This window comes from Eumetopias jubatus, unplaced genomic scaffold (genome assembly GCF_037043125.1).
Source record: "Eumetopias jubatus isolate StellerSeaLion01/CBP00866 unplaced genomic scaffold, mEumJub1_p1.0 scaffold_7, whole genome shotgun sequence".
In the NCBI taxonomy this organism is placed as follows: Eukaryota; Metazoa; Chordata; class Mammalia; order Carnivora; family Otariidae; genus Eumetopias; species Eumetopias jubatus.
The window spans coordinates 59,860,686-59,879,601 of NW_028274813.1; the positions used below are offsets into that span (position 1 = coordinate 59,860,686).

An 18,916-nucleotide genomic window follows, 5' to 3' on the forward strand; every position below is an offset into this window, starting at 1 on the left:
CTTTGATCTGCTTCCCCCTTCAGACCTCTGTGCACAAGGTAGTTAAAAACAAACTAGGAGGCCAATTTTAAAGACAAAAAGAAAAAAAAAGAAAAAGAAAAAAAATCCCTCCGGGGTAATCAAGTGACAGTTGAAGCAGCCATAGCTGTTAGCTTTATCCATTAGAGAACTTTAAACATGTCAAGAAATAGAATAATGTGCCTGCTATTAGATCAGCCTCGACAATGAAGATTACAACAGCTTTGGGACGCATGAGTGGGCAAAGTTTTGTGAAAACAAGTTTATTGAAGAGCATTTTACTATAGTGGCACAGAATCTAGCCTACACAGTTTCATAGCAAGAATATTGGTTCAATATGCATCTGAGAAAGTTGGCCCTCTAAGAATGGCAGATTTACAGTGCAACCTTGCTCTAACCCAAATAGCCCCTGCAATTAGGTTTACAAAAACTTCCTACAGGCCATACTACTCCAATGGACAGCCTCTGTTATACCACATCGCTTTTGCCAAAACATTTACAATAGTGCATGATCCAGCATAAATTTTAGTTTGGTAATGACTGTATAAATCTTGAAATCTTTCACAGGTCTATGTAGCTGATACAGAGTTCTTTAAATCAGAATTCTAATGTCAATATCAACATTTAAAAAAAAATAAGAGCATTCCTTAGAGCAAATCATCTTGGATTTGCTAAGAGTCTAAGAACAGTTTCGAAAGGCAGTCCATTCTAATCATATCTAAGTGGGTTTCCTGGTATCATTTTTTTCTTCTTTATTGTAATCTATAGCAGCCTATTCATTATTTGGGGGCCCTTAATAACGTAACAGAATATTTTATTTAAAAAGGAGAACATCAACGGGTGCCTGGGTGGCTCAGTCTGCCTTCTCAGTTAAGCGTCTGCCTTCAGCTCAGGTCATGATCTCAGGGTCCTGGGATGGAGCCCTAACATCTGGCTCCCTGCTCAGCAGGGAGTCTGCTCTTCCCCCCTGCTCGTGCTCCCTTGCTCTCTCTCTCTCTCTCTCTCTCAAATAAATAAATATATAAGTCTTAAAAAAAAAAGGAGAACATCAAGAATTTCCCAATCCTTAATTTTTCACCATGAATTTTCTCTCTTTAAAATTTTTTTATTTAAATTCAATTTAGGTAACATATACTGTATTATTAGTTTCCGAGGTAGAATTTAGTGATTCGTTAGTTGCATATAACACCCAGTGCTCATTACATCCAGTCTCTCCTTAATGTCCATCACCCGATTACCTCATCTCCCCACCCACCTCCCCTCCAGCAACCCTCAGTTTGTTTCCTACAGTTCAGAGTCTCTCATGGTGTGCCTCCCTCTGTTTTCATCTTATTTTATTTTTCCTTCCCTTTCCCTATGTTCATCTGTTTTGTTTCTTAAATTCCACATACGAGTGAAATCATATGGTATTTGTCTTTCTCTGACTGACTTATTTTGCTTAGCATAATACCCTCTAGTTCCATCCACATTGTTGCAAATGGCAGGATTCCACTCTTTTTGATGACTGAGTAATATTCCATTGTATATATAGATATATGCCACATCTTCTTTACCCATTCATTTGTTGATTCACCATGCATTTTTAATTTTCATAGTGGCTCTTCCTCCTCATACGTTCCAGAGAAAAATTTCAGCCTTGTGAAATCTCTTGTAACCTATGAAATTTAAGGGAAAGAAACACCTTCCTATATTTCACAATTTTCTTATCCTTAAAACTCAGGTCAAAATCAAGAGGCTCTTTGAGTTGATGATTCATTTGAAGTTCTTGCAAATGATATGTTAGCAGTCCATTTATTTCTCCACACTTATTGATTTGTACAAGCTCAAATTATGAGTCAGAGTCATGACTTTCCATTGTAAACTTATGGGTTTTCCCCAATCACATCACTTGCCTCTTTCTTTTTTTTTTCTTCTTTTTTTTCCCCCAAATATCTTCTATTTATTTAAGAGAGAGAGCGTGAGAGAGAGCAAAGCAGGGGGAGCAGCAGAGGGAGAGGGAGAGGCAGGCGCCCCGCTGAGCAGGGAGCCCAATGCAGGGCCCGATCCCAGGACCCCAAGATCGTGACCCAAGCCAAAGGCAGATACCCAACTGACTGAGCCACCCAGGCACCCCCACTTGCCTCTTTCCTGGATCTTATAATCATGTCATGGGTCTTGCCTTTCAGTATTCCTGTTAGAGGATGTTTTTTCAAAGGGTCACAATTTGCTAACACAAGGAGCAATGTATGTGGAAAATATAGATACTCTCTCCTTAATTGCCTGAAGGTGTATTCTAAATATTCTATATTTGAAGTTTGAAAGAACTTTCTAAGAAGAAAGGGGAGGTGATACCTTATTTTATATTTTTTCAAAGCAGACTAATTATACTCAAGATTTAGATTTCACATCTGTAGGCTGGGGACACTTATGTGGCCAAAGGAGGGAAGCAGGAGGGCCAGACTCACTTTGGGGATACAGGAAGCATATGTCTCTGTACTCAGCTCTGGCTAGTTGGCTTCCAGAAAGATTACTCAGGGATGCCAGATATTTCAGTTTTTAAAGTAACCTAAAATCTGATTTTTTAAGTGAAAACCCCTGATTTCTAAATGTTGACAACCAATTCATTTTTGAGAGAACACTGTGTGAACTGAACAAAACACATCTGTAGACTATTTTCTGGAGGTATTGCCTCAATCTGCTTTTCAATGGTTACTGCTTGGGCAAGCTATGACATGGTTTTCAAAAAGTAGATATAAGATTTTGAGTTCCTTGTGGATGACACTGTGTAATCAGAACTGTTCACACAAACTGATTTAAAAAAAAATAACGGCAGCAAGTTTAGGAATAGCAAATGCTTCTATAGTGATGACTTACAGTCTTTCACAATCTACTTAAATGGACCCTCAGAACAACCCTGTGAGGCCAGTAGGACCATTATTTTTATTCCCATTTTATAGAGAAAGAAATTGAAGCTTGATGAGTATGGTTCCAGATTATTTTAAGGACACAGGATCTTTGGAGAAATTGTTGAAAGTCATGGATTTCTCTTGCCATAAAAATGAACACTAAAAAAGAAAAATTTAGCATTTAATTTCTAGGAATTCATGAACATCTTCCTCTTTCCAAAGTTCAAACACAGGTTAAGAACCCCTGGAATAAGTGATCTGTGAAACTTGATACCAAACTCAAACTGAGATTTCCAGAGAGAGAGAGAGAGAGAGAGAGAGAGAGAGAGAGAGAGAGTGTGTGTGTGTGTGTGTGTGTGTGTGTGTGTGTGTGTGTTTCTGCTACATGATGCTTCCCTCCTTAGAGAAGGGCACAGTTGAGACAGCAGCCAACAGAGTAGAGTCTTCTCAGGAGGAAGAGTCGTCTGCTATCGCAACTATGTCACCATCACTGGGATGGCTGGACTCTGAGATGAGGCTGAAACTGGGGAGGAGGACCTGGGGAGGAGGACCTCGGCAGTGCAGCTGGAACCCTCATCACCATAGTCTCTGGAAGACTTCTCAGGGTTATCTGAGAAATCTCAGAGTTAGAAATAGTAATCACAGCAGTTAAGAGTAGCCGCTGTTTATCTCATGCTTGTCACATGTCAGGCACCATACTATGTGCTGAAGTCAGTACAGTTTTTACCTCCCATCACACAGATACGGAAATTGCTAAATCAAGATGATCATTCTGACTCTGCATCCAACACTGTTAACCGCTCTGTTATTCTGCTTTTCATTCTGAGGTGAGGATATAGAGGAGATGAACATGCAGAGGAGGATCCTTTATTCTGTCATTATTCTTTTTTTATTTTATTTTAATATGTTATGTTAGTCACCATACATTACATCATTAGTTTTTGATGCAGTGTTCCATGATTCATTGTTTGCGTATAACACCCAGTGCTCCATGCAGTACGTGCCCTCTTTAATACCCATCACCAGGCTAACCCATCCCCCCACCCCCTTCCCCTCTAGAACCCTCAGTTTGTTTCTCAGAGTCCATGGTCTCTCATGGTTGGTCCTCCCCTCTGATTTCCCCCCTTCATTTTTCCCTTCTTACTATCTTCTTTTTTGTTTTTTTAACATATACTGTATTGTTTGTTTCAGAGGTACAGGTCTGTGATTCATCAGTCTTACACAATTCACAGCACTCACCATAGCACATACCCTCCCCGATATCTGTCACTCAGCCACCCCATCCCTCCCACCCCCCACCACTCCAGCAACCCTCAGTTTCCTGAGATTAAGAATTCCTCATATCAGTGAGATCATATGGTACTTGTCTTTCTCTGATTGACTTATTTCGCTTAGCATAATACCCTCTAGTTCCGTCCACGTGGTTGCAAATGGCAAGATTTTGTGTTTTTTGATGGCTGCATAATATTCCATCGTGTGTGTGTGTGTGTGTGTGTGTGTGTGTGTGTGTACCACATCTTCTTTATCCATTCGTCTGTTGTTGGACATCTTGGCTCTTTCCATAGTTTGGCTATTGTGGACATTGCTGTTATAAACACTGGGGTGCATGTTCTATCATCATTCTTAAGATAATAATATATATATATGATAGTATAAAAATTCCTGAAAGGTCAATTGATTTTCCTTCTAAGGCACAGTGATTTTTTTTTTTTTTTTTTTTTTTTTTTTTAGGTAGCATGGCTTAAAAAAAAATACCATGTACATCTAAGAAGGTAAAGGAAAGGGGTGCCTGGCTGGCTCAGTTGGTTAAGCGTCTGCCTTGGGCTTACTGGGGTCCTGGGATTGAACCCCTCGTTGGACTCCCTGTTCAGCAGGGAGCCTGCTTCTCCCTCTCCTCCCCGCTCTTGCTTTCTATTGCTATCTGTCTCTCTCTCTCTCAAATAAATAAATAAAATCTTAAAAAAAAAAGGTAAAGGAAAACCTAATCATACCCAGTTTAGTGGAAATCTTCTTAATTATCCGTCATTACTAAACCCCTGTTACACTGCCAGAATTAGTGACCATCTGTGTAATCTTCCATGTCCTTTAAAGGCCAGACATGCCAAATTTATCTACAACCCAACTGAGTATCCAGTATTTCCAGATATTTTGGGAAATAATACATTATGGTTTGATTTCTTCACTTTTCATGCATAGTGTTATATGCATCTTGTAAAATGAGATACCTGCCAAATTAAAATGAGCAGATGCCAAGCATGAATAGCTTACCCAAGATACAGAGTTAATCATATTTTTATGTGGAAAACTCCATTACTCAAGAGTATATCCCCTTAACAGAAGTATATAACTTGTAATGAGTTATGTAAACCTGTTGTTAAATGGGTAATCTTGGAGTTCATGGAACTTGAATAATGTTCTTGATACACACAGTGTATGGAAGGCTAATTTGCAATCTGGATGATACTTGAAATAGAAACTTAAGCTTCTAGTGAACATCCAGAATGGAGAATTTGAATTTTTAAAAAATATTTCAATGTTATTTAAACGATAGGACATATAAATAGTAAAAACAATTCTTGAGAGTCATTTCTACATAAAAATTTTTATTTAGCTTAAAAGCAGGATTTTGTATTATGAATCCAGTTTAAGTACAGCAAACTCTGTCGTCATTTGTTAAATACAATTCCCTACTAGATGATACTTCTAGGACTCAAAAATAAAATAAAAATTGACAATTTTATGGTTTCTTAAAGCCAGGCAAGATTTGAAAGAATGTAATCTAATTGGTTTGTCTCAATATTAAGTATATTTTATAAAATTGTATTTACTTTAAAATGCACAATTTATATATAGTGTTTATGCTTATGAAATTAGCTTTCACAATACATCTCATCCCCTAACATTTTCAGGTAATAGTTTACCATAATTCGGGTGACCTCAAAATATATAATTTTATTACCTTTATCCCATAGTAGTTGAAATTACCGATCCTATGTAATTATACCACTACTGTGAAAGTTTGTCAGCTTTCACTTCATAATTTTTTTGTTTAACTTCTGCTGTTACTCCTTTGGATCATGTAAAAGATTGTCTCACTCTCAGTTTTTCCAGGGAAAAAGTATGTGATGTCTCTTAGGCTTATCACAGATTCATTTCTAAATCTTGCAAATTAATGTGTTTCCTTCCCTATCATTTTTTCCTCTTCTCCCTCCTTTCTGCCCTACTGGTCCATGCCTCCTAAGTTCTCCTTTGGATTTTCATCTCATGACCTAATGCCTTGAGTTTTTTTTCCCTCATGAGGCAATGTTTGCACACAGCTGTTCTGTAATGTATAGCATATATTGGCTTGAGAATGGAAATTTCACTTCTGTAAAGTGGTTTGGGATACGCTTTTGTGCAAGATGCTATGCCAAACTGAACTGTGGATTGTAACATGCAGCAGTTACCTCTGTTTGCCCCTCCAGGAAGCAGTTTACAGTTTTAATAATCATGATGCCCTATTGCAATGGCTTCCAGAGTTATTATGTAAACCTTTCAAGCAGGGATTATGTCTTCCCTATTTCTGCACACCTTTCCTGATACAATAAATATTTTATAAATGACAAGTTTAGGTGAGCCAGGGCCTTATCCACAAGTTAACATAACATCTCATACAGTATATGTATATTTAAAATGAGCCATTTCATTTCCTTTCCAAGTTTGCTAATCTCACAGGAATATAGAATAACCAAACTATAAACTAGAGCCCCTAGTAGGAAAGTATTTTTTGAGATGAAGTGCAATTAATTAGTCCCAGTACCATTGTCATTGGATGGTTAGCAGTATAGAAAAGGAGTCAGTTAATTAGGATTAAAACTTAATTATTTAGAGAAGGAAGCAGCAAGAGTATTGTTTAAATATTTCAAACCCAGTATTATTTTTCAAATTACAAAGAAAAAGATGTTACAAAAATATTTAAAACTCTGAAACTCTCTTTTCTATAGCTCTTCATCCAAGGGTATGCATGTGACTAAAGCCCAACCAATCAAATATCCACAATCTCCTGCCCACATGATTGGCCCAGGGAATCACAGGGGACCAAAGAGAAGCCGTCAAAGCCGTGCCAGGGATTTTTCTGTTGTTGCCAGCAGAAGAGAATTCTGCTTGCCTCTTGCATCTTCAAGATTACTGGGTAGGAATAGGGGGCTCTCCCAGGCAGTATACCTCTCTGGGTTAGGAAATCTCTGTACCAAGAGTGAATAAAGACAAGCAGAGACAAGCAGATGAGAGAAGGGGAGATAAAGTCTTGGAGCCAAGCATCCTTGCCATTTCCGTCTTTTCAGTTATGAGCCAAGAAATGCCCCTTTTGTGTTTAAACTGATTTGTGTTGAATTTTGTCTCAAACAACCAAAGGAGCCCTGACAAATTATTTTTGTTGGAATTGACTTCCTGCATGAATAAGAAAGCATTGTTTCTCTCCCACAGATTCCTCTGGCTTTTCACTGGTAAAGTAAAATAGAAAACATGAAGTATGTGTTCATTCTGGAAAACACCATTTTAAAACACCAACAGCTCCTTTTAGGAGTATCTTTCAAGTTGTGTGAAACAAATAATGAATAAATTAAACTGCAGTGGAAGAGACAATATTGTTTCACTTTCTAGGCAATGGCATGTTAGACCTTTTGCTCATTTTAATAATTGTATTGTGGTCCAACTTGAGCCATAGCTTCCACATCAAGTTTAAATCTCTTTTTCTTAAATGCAGTTTTCAGTTACTGGTGCTTCAAAACCCATTCCAAAACACGAGAAGCCTTAGGGATAGCTTAGTGAACCCAGTGAAACTTTATAGCCCTGATCTCGGCACACTTCATGATGTCACTCTTCTTTTTGAGAGAGAAGGGAATTCTCTTTCCTCCTTGGTGGTAGGTTGAATTTAATTCAGAAAAGTTACCATTTGTGAATTCATAATATAGTTGATGACTCTGTTTTGGCACTACTTGATTTGGCATTTGTATGTGTCTGGGTAAAGGTTAATTACTGAATCAAAGAGACCCAACAATATAGTGGCTCAAGAACCAGAAGTTTGTCTCTTTTATGTAAAGTCCTGATGGTAATAGTTCAGTTTAGTATAGACTCTCTGCTCCTCATAGTTACTCTGGGACACAGGTCCCTTCCAGTAGTTGCTCCACCATCCCCTAGGGCTTGTCATCTGTAAAATACAACTCAAGTCAATACCACACTGAAGTTCCAGTTAATGGGAAGGGGAAATTAGGTCCGAAAGAGGTAAACTCACAGTCTTAGGCTCTCTGCTTCTCACCTTCCATGGGTGAACACTTGCATTGTCATACACAAGAAATGATGCAAAACGCCATCTTTCTCAGATATCATGGGCCATGAATGAAAGACAGAATGGATTTTGATGGAGCTCCAGTATTCCAAGGATTATAAGTACCCAGGATTATAAGAAACTCAAAGTTTCTGCCATTGTTTCACATGTCCTCTATATTACTTTTGTGTGTAAGAGGAAAATGAAGAAATTGATCCTTATATCATCAAAGTAGTATGTGAAAAAATTAGAGTTATAAACATTACTCCTCACTTTTTTATTTAGTCAAAAACTATCTGAATTGGTACAGCCACTGTGGAAAAAAGTATGAAGGTTCTTCAAAAAACTAAAACTAAAAATACAATATGATCCAATAATTCCACAATTGAGTATTTACCCAGAGAAGACAAAAACATGAATTTGAAAAGATATATGCACCCCTGTGTTTATTGCAGCAGTATTTACAATAGCTAAGATATGGAAGAAGCTCCTGTCCATCAGTAGGCAAATGGATAGTGAATGGAATATTACACAGCCATAAAAAGGTTGAGATTGTGCCATTAGAGACAACATGGATGGACCTAGAGGGTATTATGCTAAGTGAAATAAGTCAGACTGAGAAAGACAAATACCATATGATTTCACATATACGTGAAAATGAATAAACAAGGAAAAGCAGAAGCAGACCTATAAAAACAGAGAACAAATTGATGGTTGCTAGACGGGAAGGGGGTTGGGGATTGGGCAAAGTAGGTGAAGGGGAGTGGGGGATACAGGCTTCCACTTATGGAATGAATAAGTCACAGGGATAAAAGGCACAACATACAGAATATAGCCAACAATACTGTAATAGTGATGTATCAGGACGGATGGTAGCTACACTTGTGAACATAGCATAATGTATAAACTTGTTGAATCACTATGTTGTACACCTGAAACTAATGTAACATGGTGTGTAAACTATACTTAAAAAAATTATATGGCAGCTAAATCTAGTCCTGAGTGAATATAGAAATCACACCTCTCCTATGGAATCATCTTTTTATGGATTGACAATGCCCTTCACAACATTATGTTTACTTATCTATGTTTTCAGACTTTGTAGGCACCCTGTAGAATTCCAGGGTAAATTGTCATAGCTTACTCTTCATCTACCAAGACATTTTTCAAGTGAGGACAAATTTTTAAGTTGCTTGACAAAAAATTAGAGCTGCTTTCTCTAGAAAAGATGACAAAGTCTTTTAAAGTGTGTGTTTCATTAATTACTATCTAAGCTTTCCTCAGACTACAAATATGAATGTGTCTGTGTTTGAGAACTTAATACTATAGATTCAAAATCTTTCAAAATAGTATTGTTTTATTCTTAAATAACTCATCTTTGGAAGGTTGTATTTTTAATATAATTGTTTTAATTAGTATTTCAATTTTTTTATATTTCCATGTGATGTACATTGGCTATTAAATACATTAGCTTCCTAAGGTGCACACATTCTGCTGATTGTCAGATCTTAGTTTAATATTTGTCAAACCATAATCTCAAAGGAACCTTGGAGATCAAATCAAAACAAAGAGAGTATCTGCTGAATCTAGTTCAGGGAATGGAGAATGTGCTATCCATCAATGTAGTTGTTCTTCACATACTTGGTATTACTCAAATACAGGATCAAAGATTTGTTCATTCATCATTTTTATTCAATATATAGATGATGTACCATACCTTGTGCTAGACACTGAGAATACAGAGAAAAAAAACCCAAACTTTAGTTGGGTTTAAAAATAGGACTAAGTAGATATCCTAATATTAACTCCATCTCTTATCTTTCCAGCAGTCTCTTCTAGTATCCTGACTCCAACAAGACCCACAAGCCACTGTTCTTACTACCATATTCTCATCTGCATCATGTCATCACTTCCCTCCTTCCTAGCTTAAATTCCACGGCCAACTTTTGGGCACACATTCTTTCCTTTGCCCTTTCTCACTTCATATTCATTTGACAAAACCTCATCTTGGTTAAATCTTACACTTCTGCACCCACAGAGCTGAATGTGGCTACGGAAAAGACACTTTATATTCACAACTGCTGGCCTCAAGTGGACTCAGTGCTACCCAGTAATCATATTACATTTTCCTGATCCATCCCTTCCTTCAGAATCCCATAGACAACTATTTCACATCTTTTCTCTAATCTCTCCAATGTCCCCTTCCTCATTCTCACTCTCAGTTGATGAACTTGCTTCTTATTCTGAGCAAATGGAAGCAAACAGAAGAGAACCAGCATCTAGAACTATGGTGGAAAAACTATGTATATAGTAGGCACTCAAAAAAAATTTTTTTGGTGAATAAAAACCCTCCTGGGTGTGTACCTGTCCAGTACATTTAAGGTACAGTAGCAAAAACACATCCAACAGTGCTCATTGGGATGGATGCCAGGGAGGCAAATATTGTTTCTAGTGAGTCAGTAATTTAAGAATTGTAACTGAAGTCAAACATTAATTATTATTTAGATAATGTTTCTATGACAAGTAATATATTCAGTGCTATTACAACTAAATATTTGTGATATGAAATCTATCTGCCTTTGTGTTTATGTAATGTCTTACACTTTAGTATCCAAATATTGTTTTCATTGGTACTTAATTTTATATGAAGTATAATCAGTTTCATTTTTGCAAATTTTTCATATGGATATAAAGATTAGTTTAATTTGTATAGTAGAAATCCTGTGTGATAAAACTGTATAAATGCCGCATAGCTGAAAGAGGAGTTGTATAAGATATCAAGGAATAAACTAACCGAAGAGGCAAAGGATCTGTACTCAGAAAACCATAGAACACTCATGAAAGAAACTGAGGAAGACACAAAGAAATGGAAAGACATTCCATGCTCATGGATTGGAAGAATATGGTTAAAATGTCCATGCTACCCAAAGCAATCTACACATTCAATGCAATCCCTATCAAAATACCATCAACATTTTTCACAGAGCTAGAACAAACAATCCTAAAATTTGTACGGAACCAGGAAAGACCCCAAATAATCAAAGGAATGTTGAAAAAGAAAACCAAAGCTGGTGGCATTACAATTCCAGACTTCAAGCTCTATTACAAAACTGTAATCATCAAGACAGTATGGTACTGGCACAAACACAGAACCGATCAGTGGAACAGAATAGAGAACCCAGAAATGGACCCTCAACTCTATGGTCAACTAATCTTCGACAGAGCCGGAAAGAATATCTAATGGAAAAAAGACTTGGGAAAATTGGACAGCCACATGCAGAAGAATGAACCTGGACCACTTTCTTAGACCATACACAAAAAATAGACTCAAATGGATGAAAGACCTAAATGTGAGACAGGAAGCCATCACTTCTGTCCAATGACCAAGGATGAAACTGGCTTTGTAGCCACATTTCCTCTTTTTAGGGTGCTCATGCCCTTGGAAGAGGGCAGAGGAAGGAAGCTATTTTCTTGAGAAATGGAAGACTTGCTCTCATTACTAAATCTCTGTGTGAAGCATAGAAACATCTGCATGAAAGCATGGCAAATCATAGGCGTGGTTGGTAGTTTGGTGAGTTGGTTGATTTTCTTGGATAGCAATACCTAAGGATTTCTTTAAAATTCAAATGCAGAATCACAATTCTTCTCATTAAATTGTGGTGTACAGAGAACATAAGCTAAAGATTAACTTTAGGGCACCTTTGGAAATCTGTGATAAGCAGAACTACTGGCAATTAAAGTCTCTCCGTATATGATATGTTGAAAACTATTTGAACCTAATAGGCTAGGCAACAGAATCTGTGGTTCAATTCAGGCAGTGTTGTGCTAGCAAATGTTTAACAATGGCTCTCTGGAAAACAAAGAAACAAAAACTGATTTTTAGGCTTTACCATTCTCCTTGGTGTAAATACTCCTGCCACAGCCAATTTCAAGCTACCGACATGATGCCACCAAGTGTAATGTTGGGAAGGTGTGCCTGCTATCCAGCTTGTAAGAGCCAGCTTCAGTACATGACTGGGGGGTGGGGGTTGGGGGTGAGGTGAGCAGGGAAAGACTGAATTCTGTTCCTGACTCTTTGACAAATAGAGGGCTCCTTCTTTTAGGTAATTCAATAAAAGAAGAAAGGAAAAACCAATATTGTAGAGGTTGAGGGAGAAAGAAGAAATCCTGAGGCAGAGCAGAATATTTTTGTGTTTCTCATTGATTGAGAAGCAGGAAGAAAGCAGAGTCACCAAAACTGGGCAAGTGTTCTGTGGAGTGGAACTAGCGAGGATGCCCTTCCCCCATGTCACAGAGTCCTAACCCCTCTTTCAACTGCCCTTCTGCATTTTCATACACCTCCAATATTGAATGCTGGTCAGCCTGAACTTTTTTTTTACTTTAGATAAACAAAATGCAATGCAATGCAAACTGCCTCTGAAATAATATATTAATAATATATATATAATATATATGAAATTAATATAAGATATACATATAATACATATATTCTATAACACAAGTGATACTTCTATTTCTCTCTTTTTTTATTCACATTTCCTTCTCCTTAAAGGCATTTTATACACTTCTGAAAGTATTTTCCCATCTGCCAACTTAATCCACAGCTTCTTTATCCCCTGGTGTTTCTCTTTGCATTACTGATTATGTTAAGGACCATATATAGCACTTGGCTTTCCATAAAAAACCAACATATCTGAAAATTGGTCCACTTACCCAAGTGCACTTGGAGCTTGCTTGGAATCTAATATACATGTAAATATAACAAAAAAAGAAAAAGAAAAATATAATTTCCTTTGAGTTAAAACACCAAATAATAATTTTTAAAGATGTTACATTGAGCTGAAATTGAGTTTAAAAAGTTGGTATAAAAACTGTTGACAAGTGAGATTTTCATTAGTTTCATAATTTTGAGTCTTCCTCTGCATGCAAAGTGTGATAAAAACTCACTTATTTTTAAACTCTGCCTCAATTTTTCCTCCTTCTTTGTACATGCTGTATCAACTATCATCTTTAGACCACCTTTAGACCATAATCTGTTATGCCTCTAAAATATATTTTTCTAGATTCTGAAGTCAATTAGATAATAAACTCTATACGAACAAGGGATCCGCACCAAGGAAATTATTATACTTCCTTTAGATACATGCTAACAGCCACTGCTTAGTGTTAGTTTCTTTAGAAAAATACATGCTAACAGTAAACTTCTATGAAAATATTCACTTCAGATTTTCAAGGAAGGCTGTGGCTTGCCCAAAAGCATAACTTTTAACAACATCTTTCAAACCTGCCAAATCACATTGCCTATTTGGCCAATTCACTGTGCAGAATATTAATTTACTGTGCCACAAAGGTAGTGCGCCTTGACTGTTATTAGGGGAAAGCATAATATATTTGATTTCCCTTTATGAGTCTCACATTGCTTATAATTCAGTAGGGCTACCACATTTTCTGGGCAGGCTATCAAATAGGATGTTGTAATGATTTGCTTGACTAGTAGAGTAGATGAAAAAATATCAGTTCTGTCTGTAGCAGTCCTATCTTTGAATTTCAGATTTGCACAGTTTGAAGCCATTTATTCCTCCGTGGTTCTCTTTAAAATATAAAAAAAAATTTTATATTTTAAAGAGTTAAACATGTTACACAAAATCATTTAGGGTAATGGTTAGATTAGGGTGAAACTAAGAGAACAGAAGTCTTAGATTTGATTTGAAAATGCCGAGAAAGGGGCTATAGAACAATGTGAAGAGTTTGAGCTTGGTAAAAGGAAAGCATAGGCTTTACTTGTAACTGATATCTTGGGGATACTTGATGGCCTCAATTTTTGTCTGCACTGCTATTCCTTTGCAGTTCACAGAGATGTTGAGATGTTTTCTGCTTCACAAAATGTTACTTACTAAAATTATCTTTGGAATAATCCAGTTCTACTTAGAGAATAACTATAGACTTAGAACCTATCGGTAGACTTCCTATTGTAAACATTATCATGGATTCCTGGAATGACTGGGTGAGTTCTTGTTCTGTACACTAAATTCTTAAAACTTTATCTTCTATATACCATTAAAAAGGAATCTTATTGTAGCAGGTTTATTCTTTTATATAGTTTGGTTTCTTTTTTCAACAAATATTTATTGAGCAACTTCTAGGTGTCAGGCATGTTCTGGGTATTTAGTGCATATCAGGGACAATATAGGCAAAGATCTCTGCCCTGGTAATGCTTATAGTCTACTGGGAGAGACAGAGAGGAAAGAATAAATGTAATAAGTAAATAAATAATGTACTATGTTAGAAGTTGATACATTCTATGGAAGAAAGCAAAAACTGAGCCACATGAAGAGTTTCATCAGGGCTGGGGTGAGGAAGGACAGGCCTGTCAGAGTGCTCAGGGTTACTCACTGACCATGCGAAGCTAGTTGACCAAGTAGAGACTGGGGGAAGAGCATTCCAGGCAGAGGGAATGGGTAGTACAGAGGCCAAAAGCTGAAGTAGCCCTGGCAAGTTTGGGAAACAGTGATGAGGCCAGTGTGGTCAGAGTAGAATGAGTGAGGTGGAGAGTAGTAAGAGAATTGGTAAGAGAAGGAGTGCAGGCCAGGATTGCATATGTCTTTTCTCTGGGTGAAATGGGGAGCCATTGCTAACCAGAGGAATGCATGAAATGACTTCCACTTTAAAAGGATCACTCAGGCTGCTGGGTGAAAACAGATGGAAAATGATCAAAGGTGGATGGAGGGACCTGTTAAAGGGGTGCTGCAGTTAATCAGCAGAGAAATGATGATCATGACTTGGGCCAGAGTGGGCACAGTAGAGGAAGTGAGAGAAGGTAGAAGACTGGATATATTTTGAAGGAGAGCCAAAGGGATTTCGTGGTAAGTTGGAATAGGATTTTGAGAGAAAGAGGAGTCCAGGGTGAGTCTAAGGTTGAACAGGTTGGTTTTTGCTTTGTTTTGTTTTATTTTGTTTTTGAGTACGGGTGGAGAGAAAGAGGGTACAGAATCCAGTTTTAGGCATGTGAATTTTGACATTTCTGTTAGATATTCAAGCACAGACGCCAAATAAGCAATTGGATTTTAAGTCTGATTTTGAAAGAGAAGTCTGGACTGGAAATGTAAATTGGTAAGTTGTTAGCAACTATCCTGGACAGTGAGGTGACTTTGGGCATGGAGGGCACACACAACTCACCAACAAGACAGAAGTAGTCTCTAACATTGTGGAAATCTGATCTATCTCTAGGCATCCATGTTGGAGAAGAATATCTGTTTCTTTTTAACTACTGCTATTTGGGTTTTCTGCTGTTGTACCTGAACCTGAATCTAACTGATACGGGTGCCCTTTGTGGTGCTCCCACAGAACCCTGAACTTGTGTTATTACATGGCACTTGCCTAAAAGCTCCATGAGGACAGAGACTCCACCTGCCTTATTCACCTTTGCATCCCGTCACTTTGCATAATGGCTGGCACTCAACTCAGTAAGCTTAATAAGAATTTGTTGAATAAATGAAACTGAACTGGCAGCTACTTATTCTGCATTTATTTTATTGGTTTGAGTATTATACGAATAAGCAAGTAAGGACAAGAAATATTGGTAAAAAATTATATGAAATAAAGTACAGTAAGTACTTGAATACAGAATTGCAATATTGTTAATCACATACCCAGATGTTCTGCTGCTATGTAAATGTGAGAAGGCAGCCAATCAGTCAGCACCGGATTGATTAGCAAATGATTCTTGAGGGCTATGTGCATACAGGGTATTGTGCTAGGTTGTGGGGACATAGCGTGAAGCACCATCAAGGGTGCCCAGCAGGCTAATGGATTTCAAAGGTGGGCACAGATAAGACACATTGAGAAGGGACTTACAGGTAAATGGAAAACATTAGCAATTCAGTTTCTGGGGGTCACATCTAGGCCCAATGGCAACATGATTCATCCTGTTCTACTTTTATGCCTATCTCCATAAAAAATAATCAGGAGTTAACATGGCGGAGGAGTAGGGGATCCTAAATTTCTCTGGTCCCTCAAAGACAGGTAGTTATCAAATCATTCGGAACACCTATGAAATCAATCAGAGATCTGAGAAAAGAAATGCTGCAATTCTACAAATAGCAAAGTGACCACTCTCTGGAAGGTAGAAGGTGTGGAGACTTGAATATGGGGTGATATATCAGAGGATACAGTGAAGGGGAAGTAGCCTGCTTAAGGAGTGGAGCGCAAAATCGGAACTTTCAGAAGTCTGCTGCAGTTGGAGACATCCCTGCCTTAAACGTGCTCGGGTGGTGAAGCGGGGTGGAATCCCAGGTGGGACAACACAGCCTCAGGATCCCTGAGGTCACAAGAAGAACGGGGGTGCCCGAGTGTGGCAGATTTCCCAGGCATCGAAGCAAGGAAGCCAGCTGAAAACAGCGAGTCTAGGTGCGGCTTTCTGCCCGGTTTAGCCATAAACTACAAACCACTGCATGGTCCTGCGACTGCTTTCCGGGCAGGGGCCCAGCAAAAGCATGGCGAGATCCCCCTCCTGCTCTGCAGGAGTCAGTAAAATTCAGAGTTTTGAAACTCAGTTGGGTGCCCAAGATAAAAACACTCGGTCACCGGCTGGGTGAAGCAAAGTTCGGACAGAAACCGGGAGACAAGAGTGATTGCTTTTCCGTGAGGGCTCACTGACGAGTGGGGGCCAGGACTTTCAGCTCCAGGGCTAGAGAAGGGGGCGCCGCCATTTTCATCCCGCCCAACGGGCTGAAAACCTTCAGGGAGCAAAACAGCGCCACCTAGTGCAATCCTGAGCTACTTACACTGAGCTGGCCCCCTGACAAGGGAGGCCCGTTTCCACAAGGGCAAGCGCACCTGAGAATCAGAGCAACAGGCCCCGCCCCCAGAAGAGCAGCAGAAACACCTGGCCGGCACCAAGAATACTGATCATAGAGAGCTGCAAAGCTTCAGCTCTTGGGGGAAACAGTATATAGCATCTGTGGGATTTTTATTCTTAAGGCTTTCAGGATTATTTTTTCAGTTATTTTCTTATTTTTTCAATTTTTTATTTTTATATATGTTACGATTTTTTGTTTCCTTTCATTGTATTTTATTATTTTTGTATATACATAAGTTTTTCTTTCTTATCTTGGGATCTAGTTTCTTTTAACAAGCAGACCAAAACACACACCCAGGATCTAGTTTTTTTTGTTGTTGTTTTGTTTCTTGGTTTGTTTGTTTGTTTTCCTTGTTTTGTTTTGGGTTTGGTTTTTTTTCTGGTTTGTTTTTTGTTTCTGTTGTTGTGGTTATTGTTATATTTTCTCTTTCTCTATTCTCTTCTGGACAAAATGATGAGATGGAGAAATTCACCTCAAAAGAAAGAACAGGAGGTACTACACACTGGCAGGGATTTATTAAGGGTATAAGTAAGATGTCTGAACTAGAATTTAAAACAATGATTATAAATATACTAGCTGGGCTTAAAAAGAAAACATAGGAGACACTAGAGAATCCTTTTCTAGAGAGAAAAAAGAACTAAAATCTAGTCAGGCTGAAATTGAAAATGCTATTACTGAGATGCAGTCCCAAAAGGAGGCTCTAAAAACAAGGATAAATGAGGCAGAAGAAAGAGTCAGTGATATAGAAGATAAAATGATGGAAAATAAAGAAACTGAAAAGAAGAGAGAAATAAAACTACTGGATCACCAAGGGAAACTTAGAGAACTCAACAATTCCATAAAGTGAAATAATATCCGGATAATAGGAGTCCCAGAAGATGAAGAGAGGGAGAGGGGGACAGAAGGTTTATTTGAACAAATTATAGCTGAGAACTTTCCTAATCTGAGGAAGGAAACAAACATTCAAGTCCAGGAAGCACAGAGAACCCCCCTCAAAAATCAATAAAAATAGGTCAACACCTCAACATAGAAGAGTGAAGCTTGCAAATTTCAAAGATAAACAGAAAATCCTGAAAGCAGCTCAGGACAAGAGATCCTTAACCTACAAGGATAGAAACATAAGGCTGGCAGCAGACCTGTCCACAGAGATCTGGCAGGCCAGAAAAGACGGGCATTATATATTCAGCATGCTAAATGGGAAAAATATGCAGCCAAGAATACTTTATCCAGGAAGGCTGTCATTCAGAATAGAAGGAGAGACAAAGAGTTTCCAGGACAAACAAAATCTAAAGGAATTTGTGCACACTAAACCAGCTCTGCTAGAAATATTAAACAGGATCCTTTGAGTGAAGAGAGAGCCCAAAAGTAACATAGACCAGAAAGAAACCGAGACAATCTATAGGAACAGTGACTTTATAGCTAATACGATAGCACTAAATTCTTATCTTTCAATAATTACTCTGAATGTAAAAGAATTAAATGCTCCAATCAAAAGACATAGGGTATCAGAATGGATTTTAAAAAAAAACAACCAAGAACCATCGATATGCTATTTATAAGAGACTCACTTTAGGCACAAAGACACCTCCAGATTGAAAGTGAGGGATGGAGAACCATTTATCATTCCAGTGGACATCAAAAGAAAGCTGGAATAGCAATCCTTATATCAGACAAACTAGATTTTAAACCAAAAATTGTAATAAGAGGTGAGGAAGGGCACTGTATCATAATAAAAGGATCTATCTAACAAAAAGATCTAACAATTGGGGGTGCCTGGGTGGCTCAGTCCTTAAGCATCTGCCTTCGGCTCAGGTCATGATCCCAGGGTCCTGGGATTGAGCCCCATGTGG

General features: G+C 38.1%; 1 protein-coding gene across 1 annotated transcript in view; it reads left to right on the plus strand.

Moving 5' to 3' along the window:
- Window positions 1-18,916, plus strand: part of SLC25A21 (solute carrier family 25 member 21) — a 216,305-nt gene that overhangs the window by 13,049 nt on the left and 184,340 nt on the right. The window contains exon 4 of the mRNA XM_088025167.1: window positions 6,887-7,074. Coding sequence (XP_087881293.1) covers window positions 6,887-7,074 — 188 coding nt within the window. The remainder of the gene's footprint in view (window positions 1-6,886; window positions 7,075-18,916) is intronic.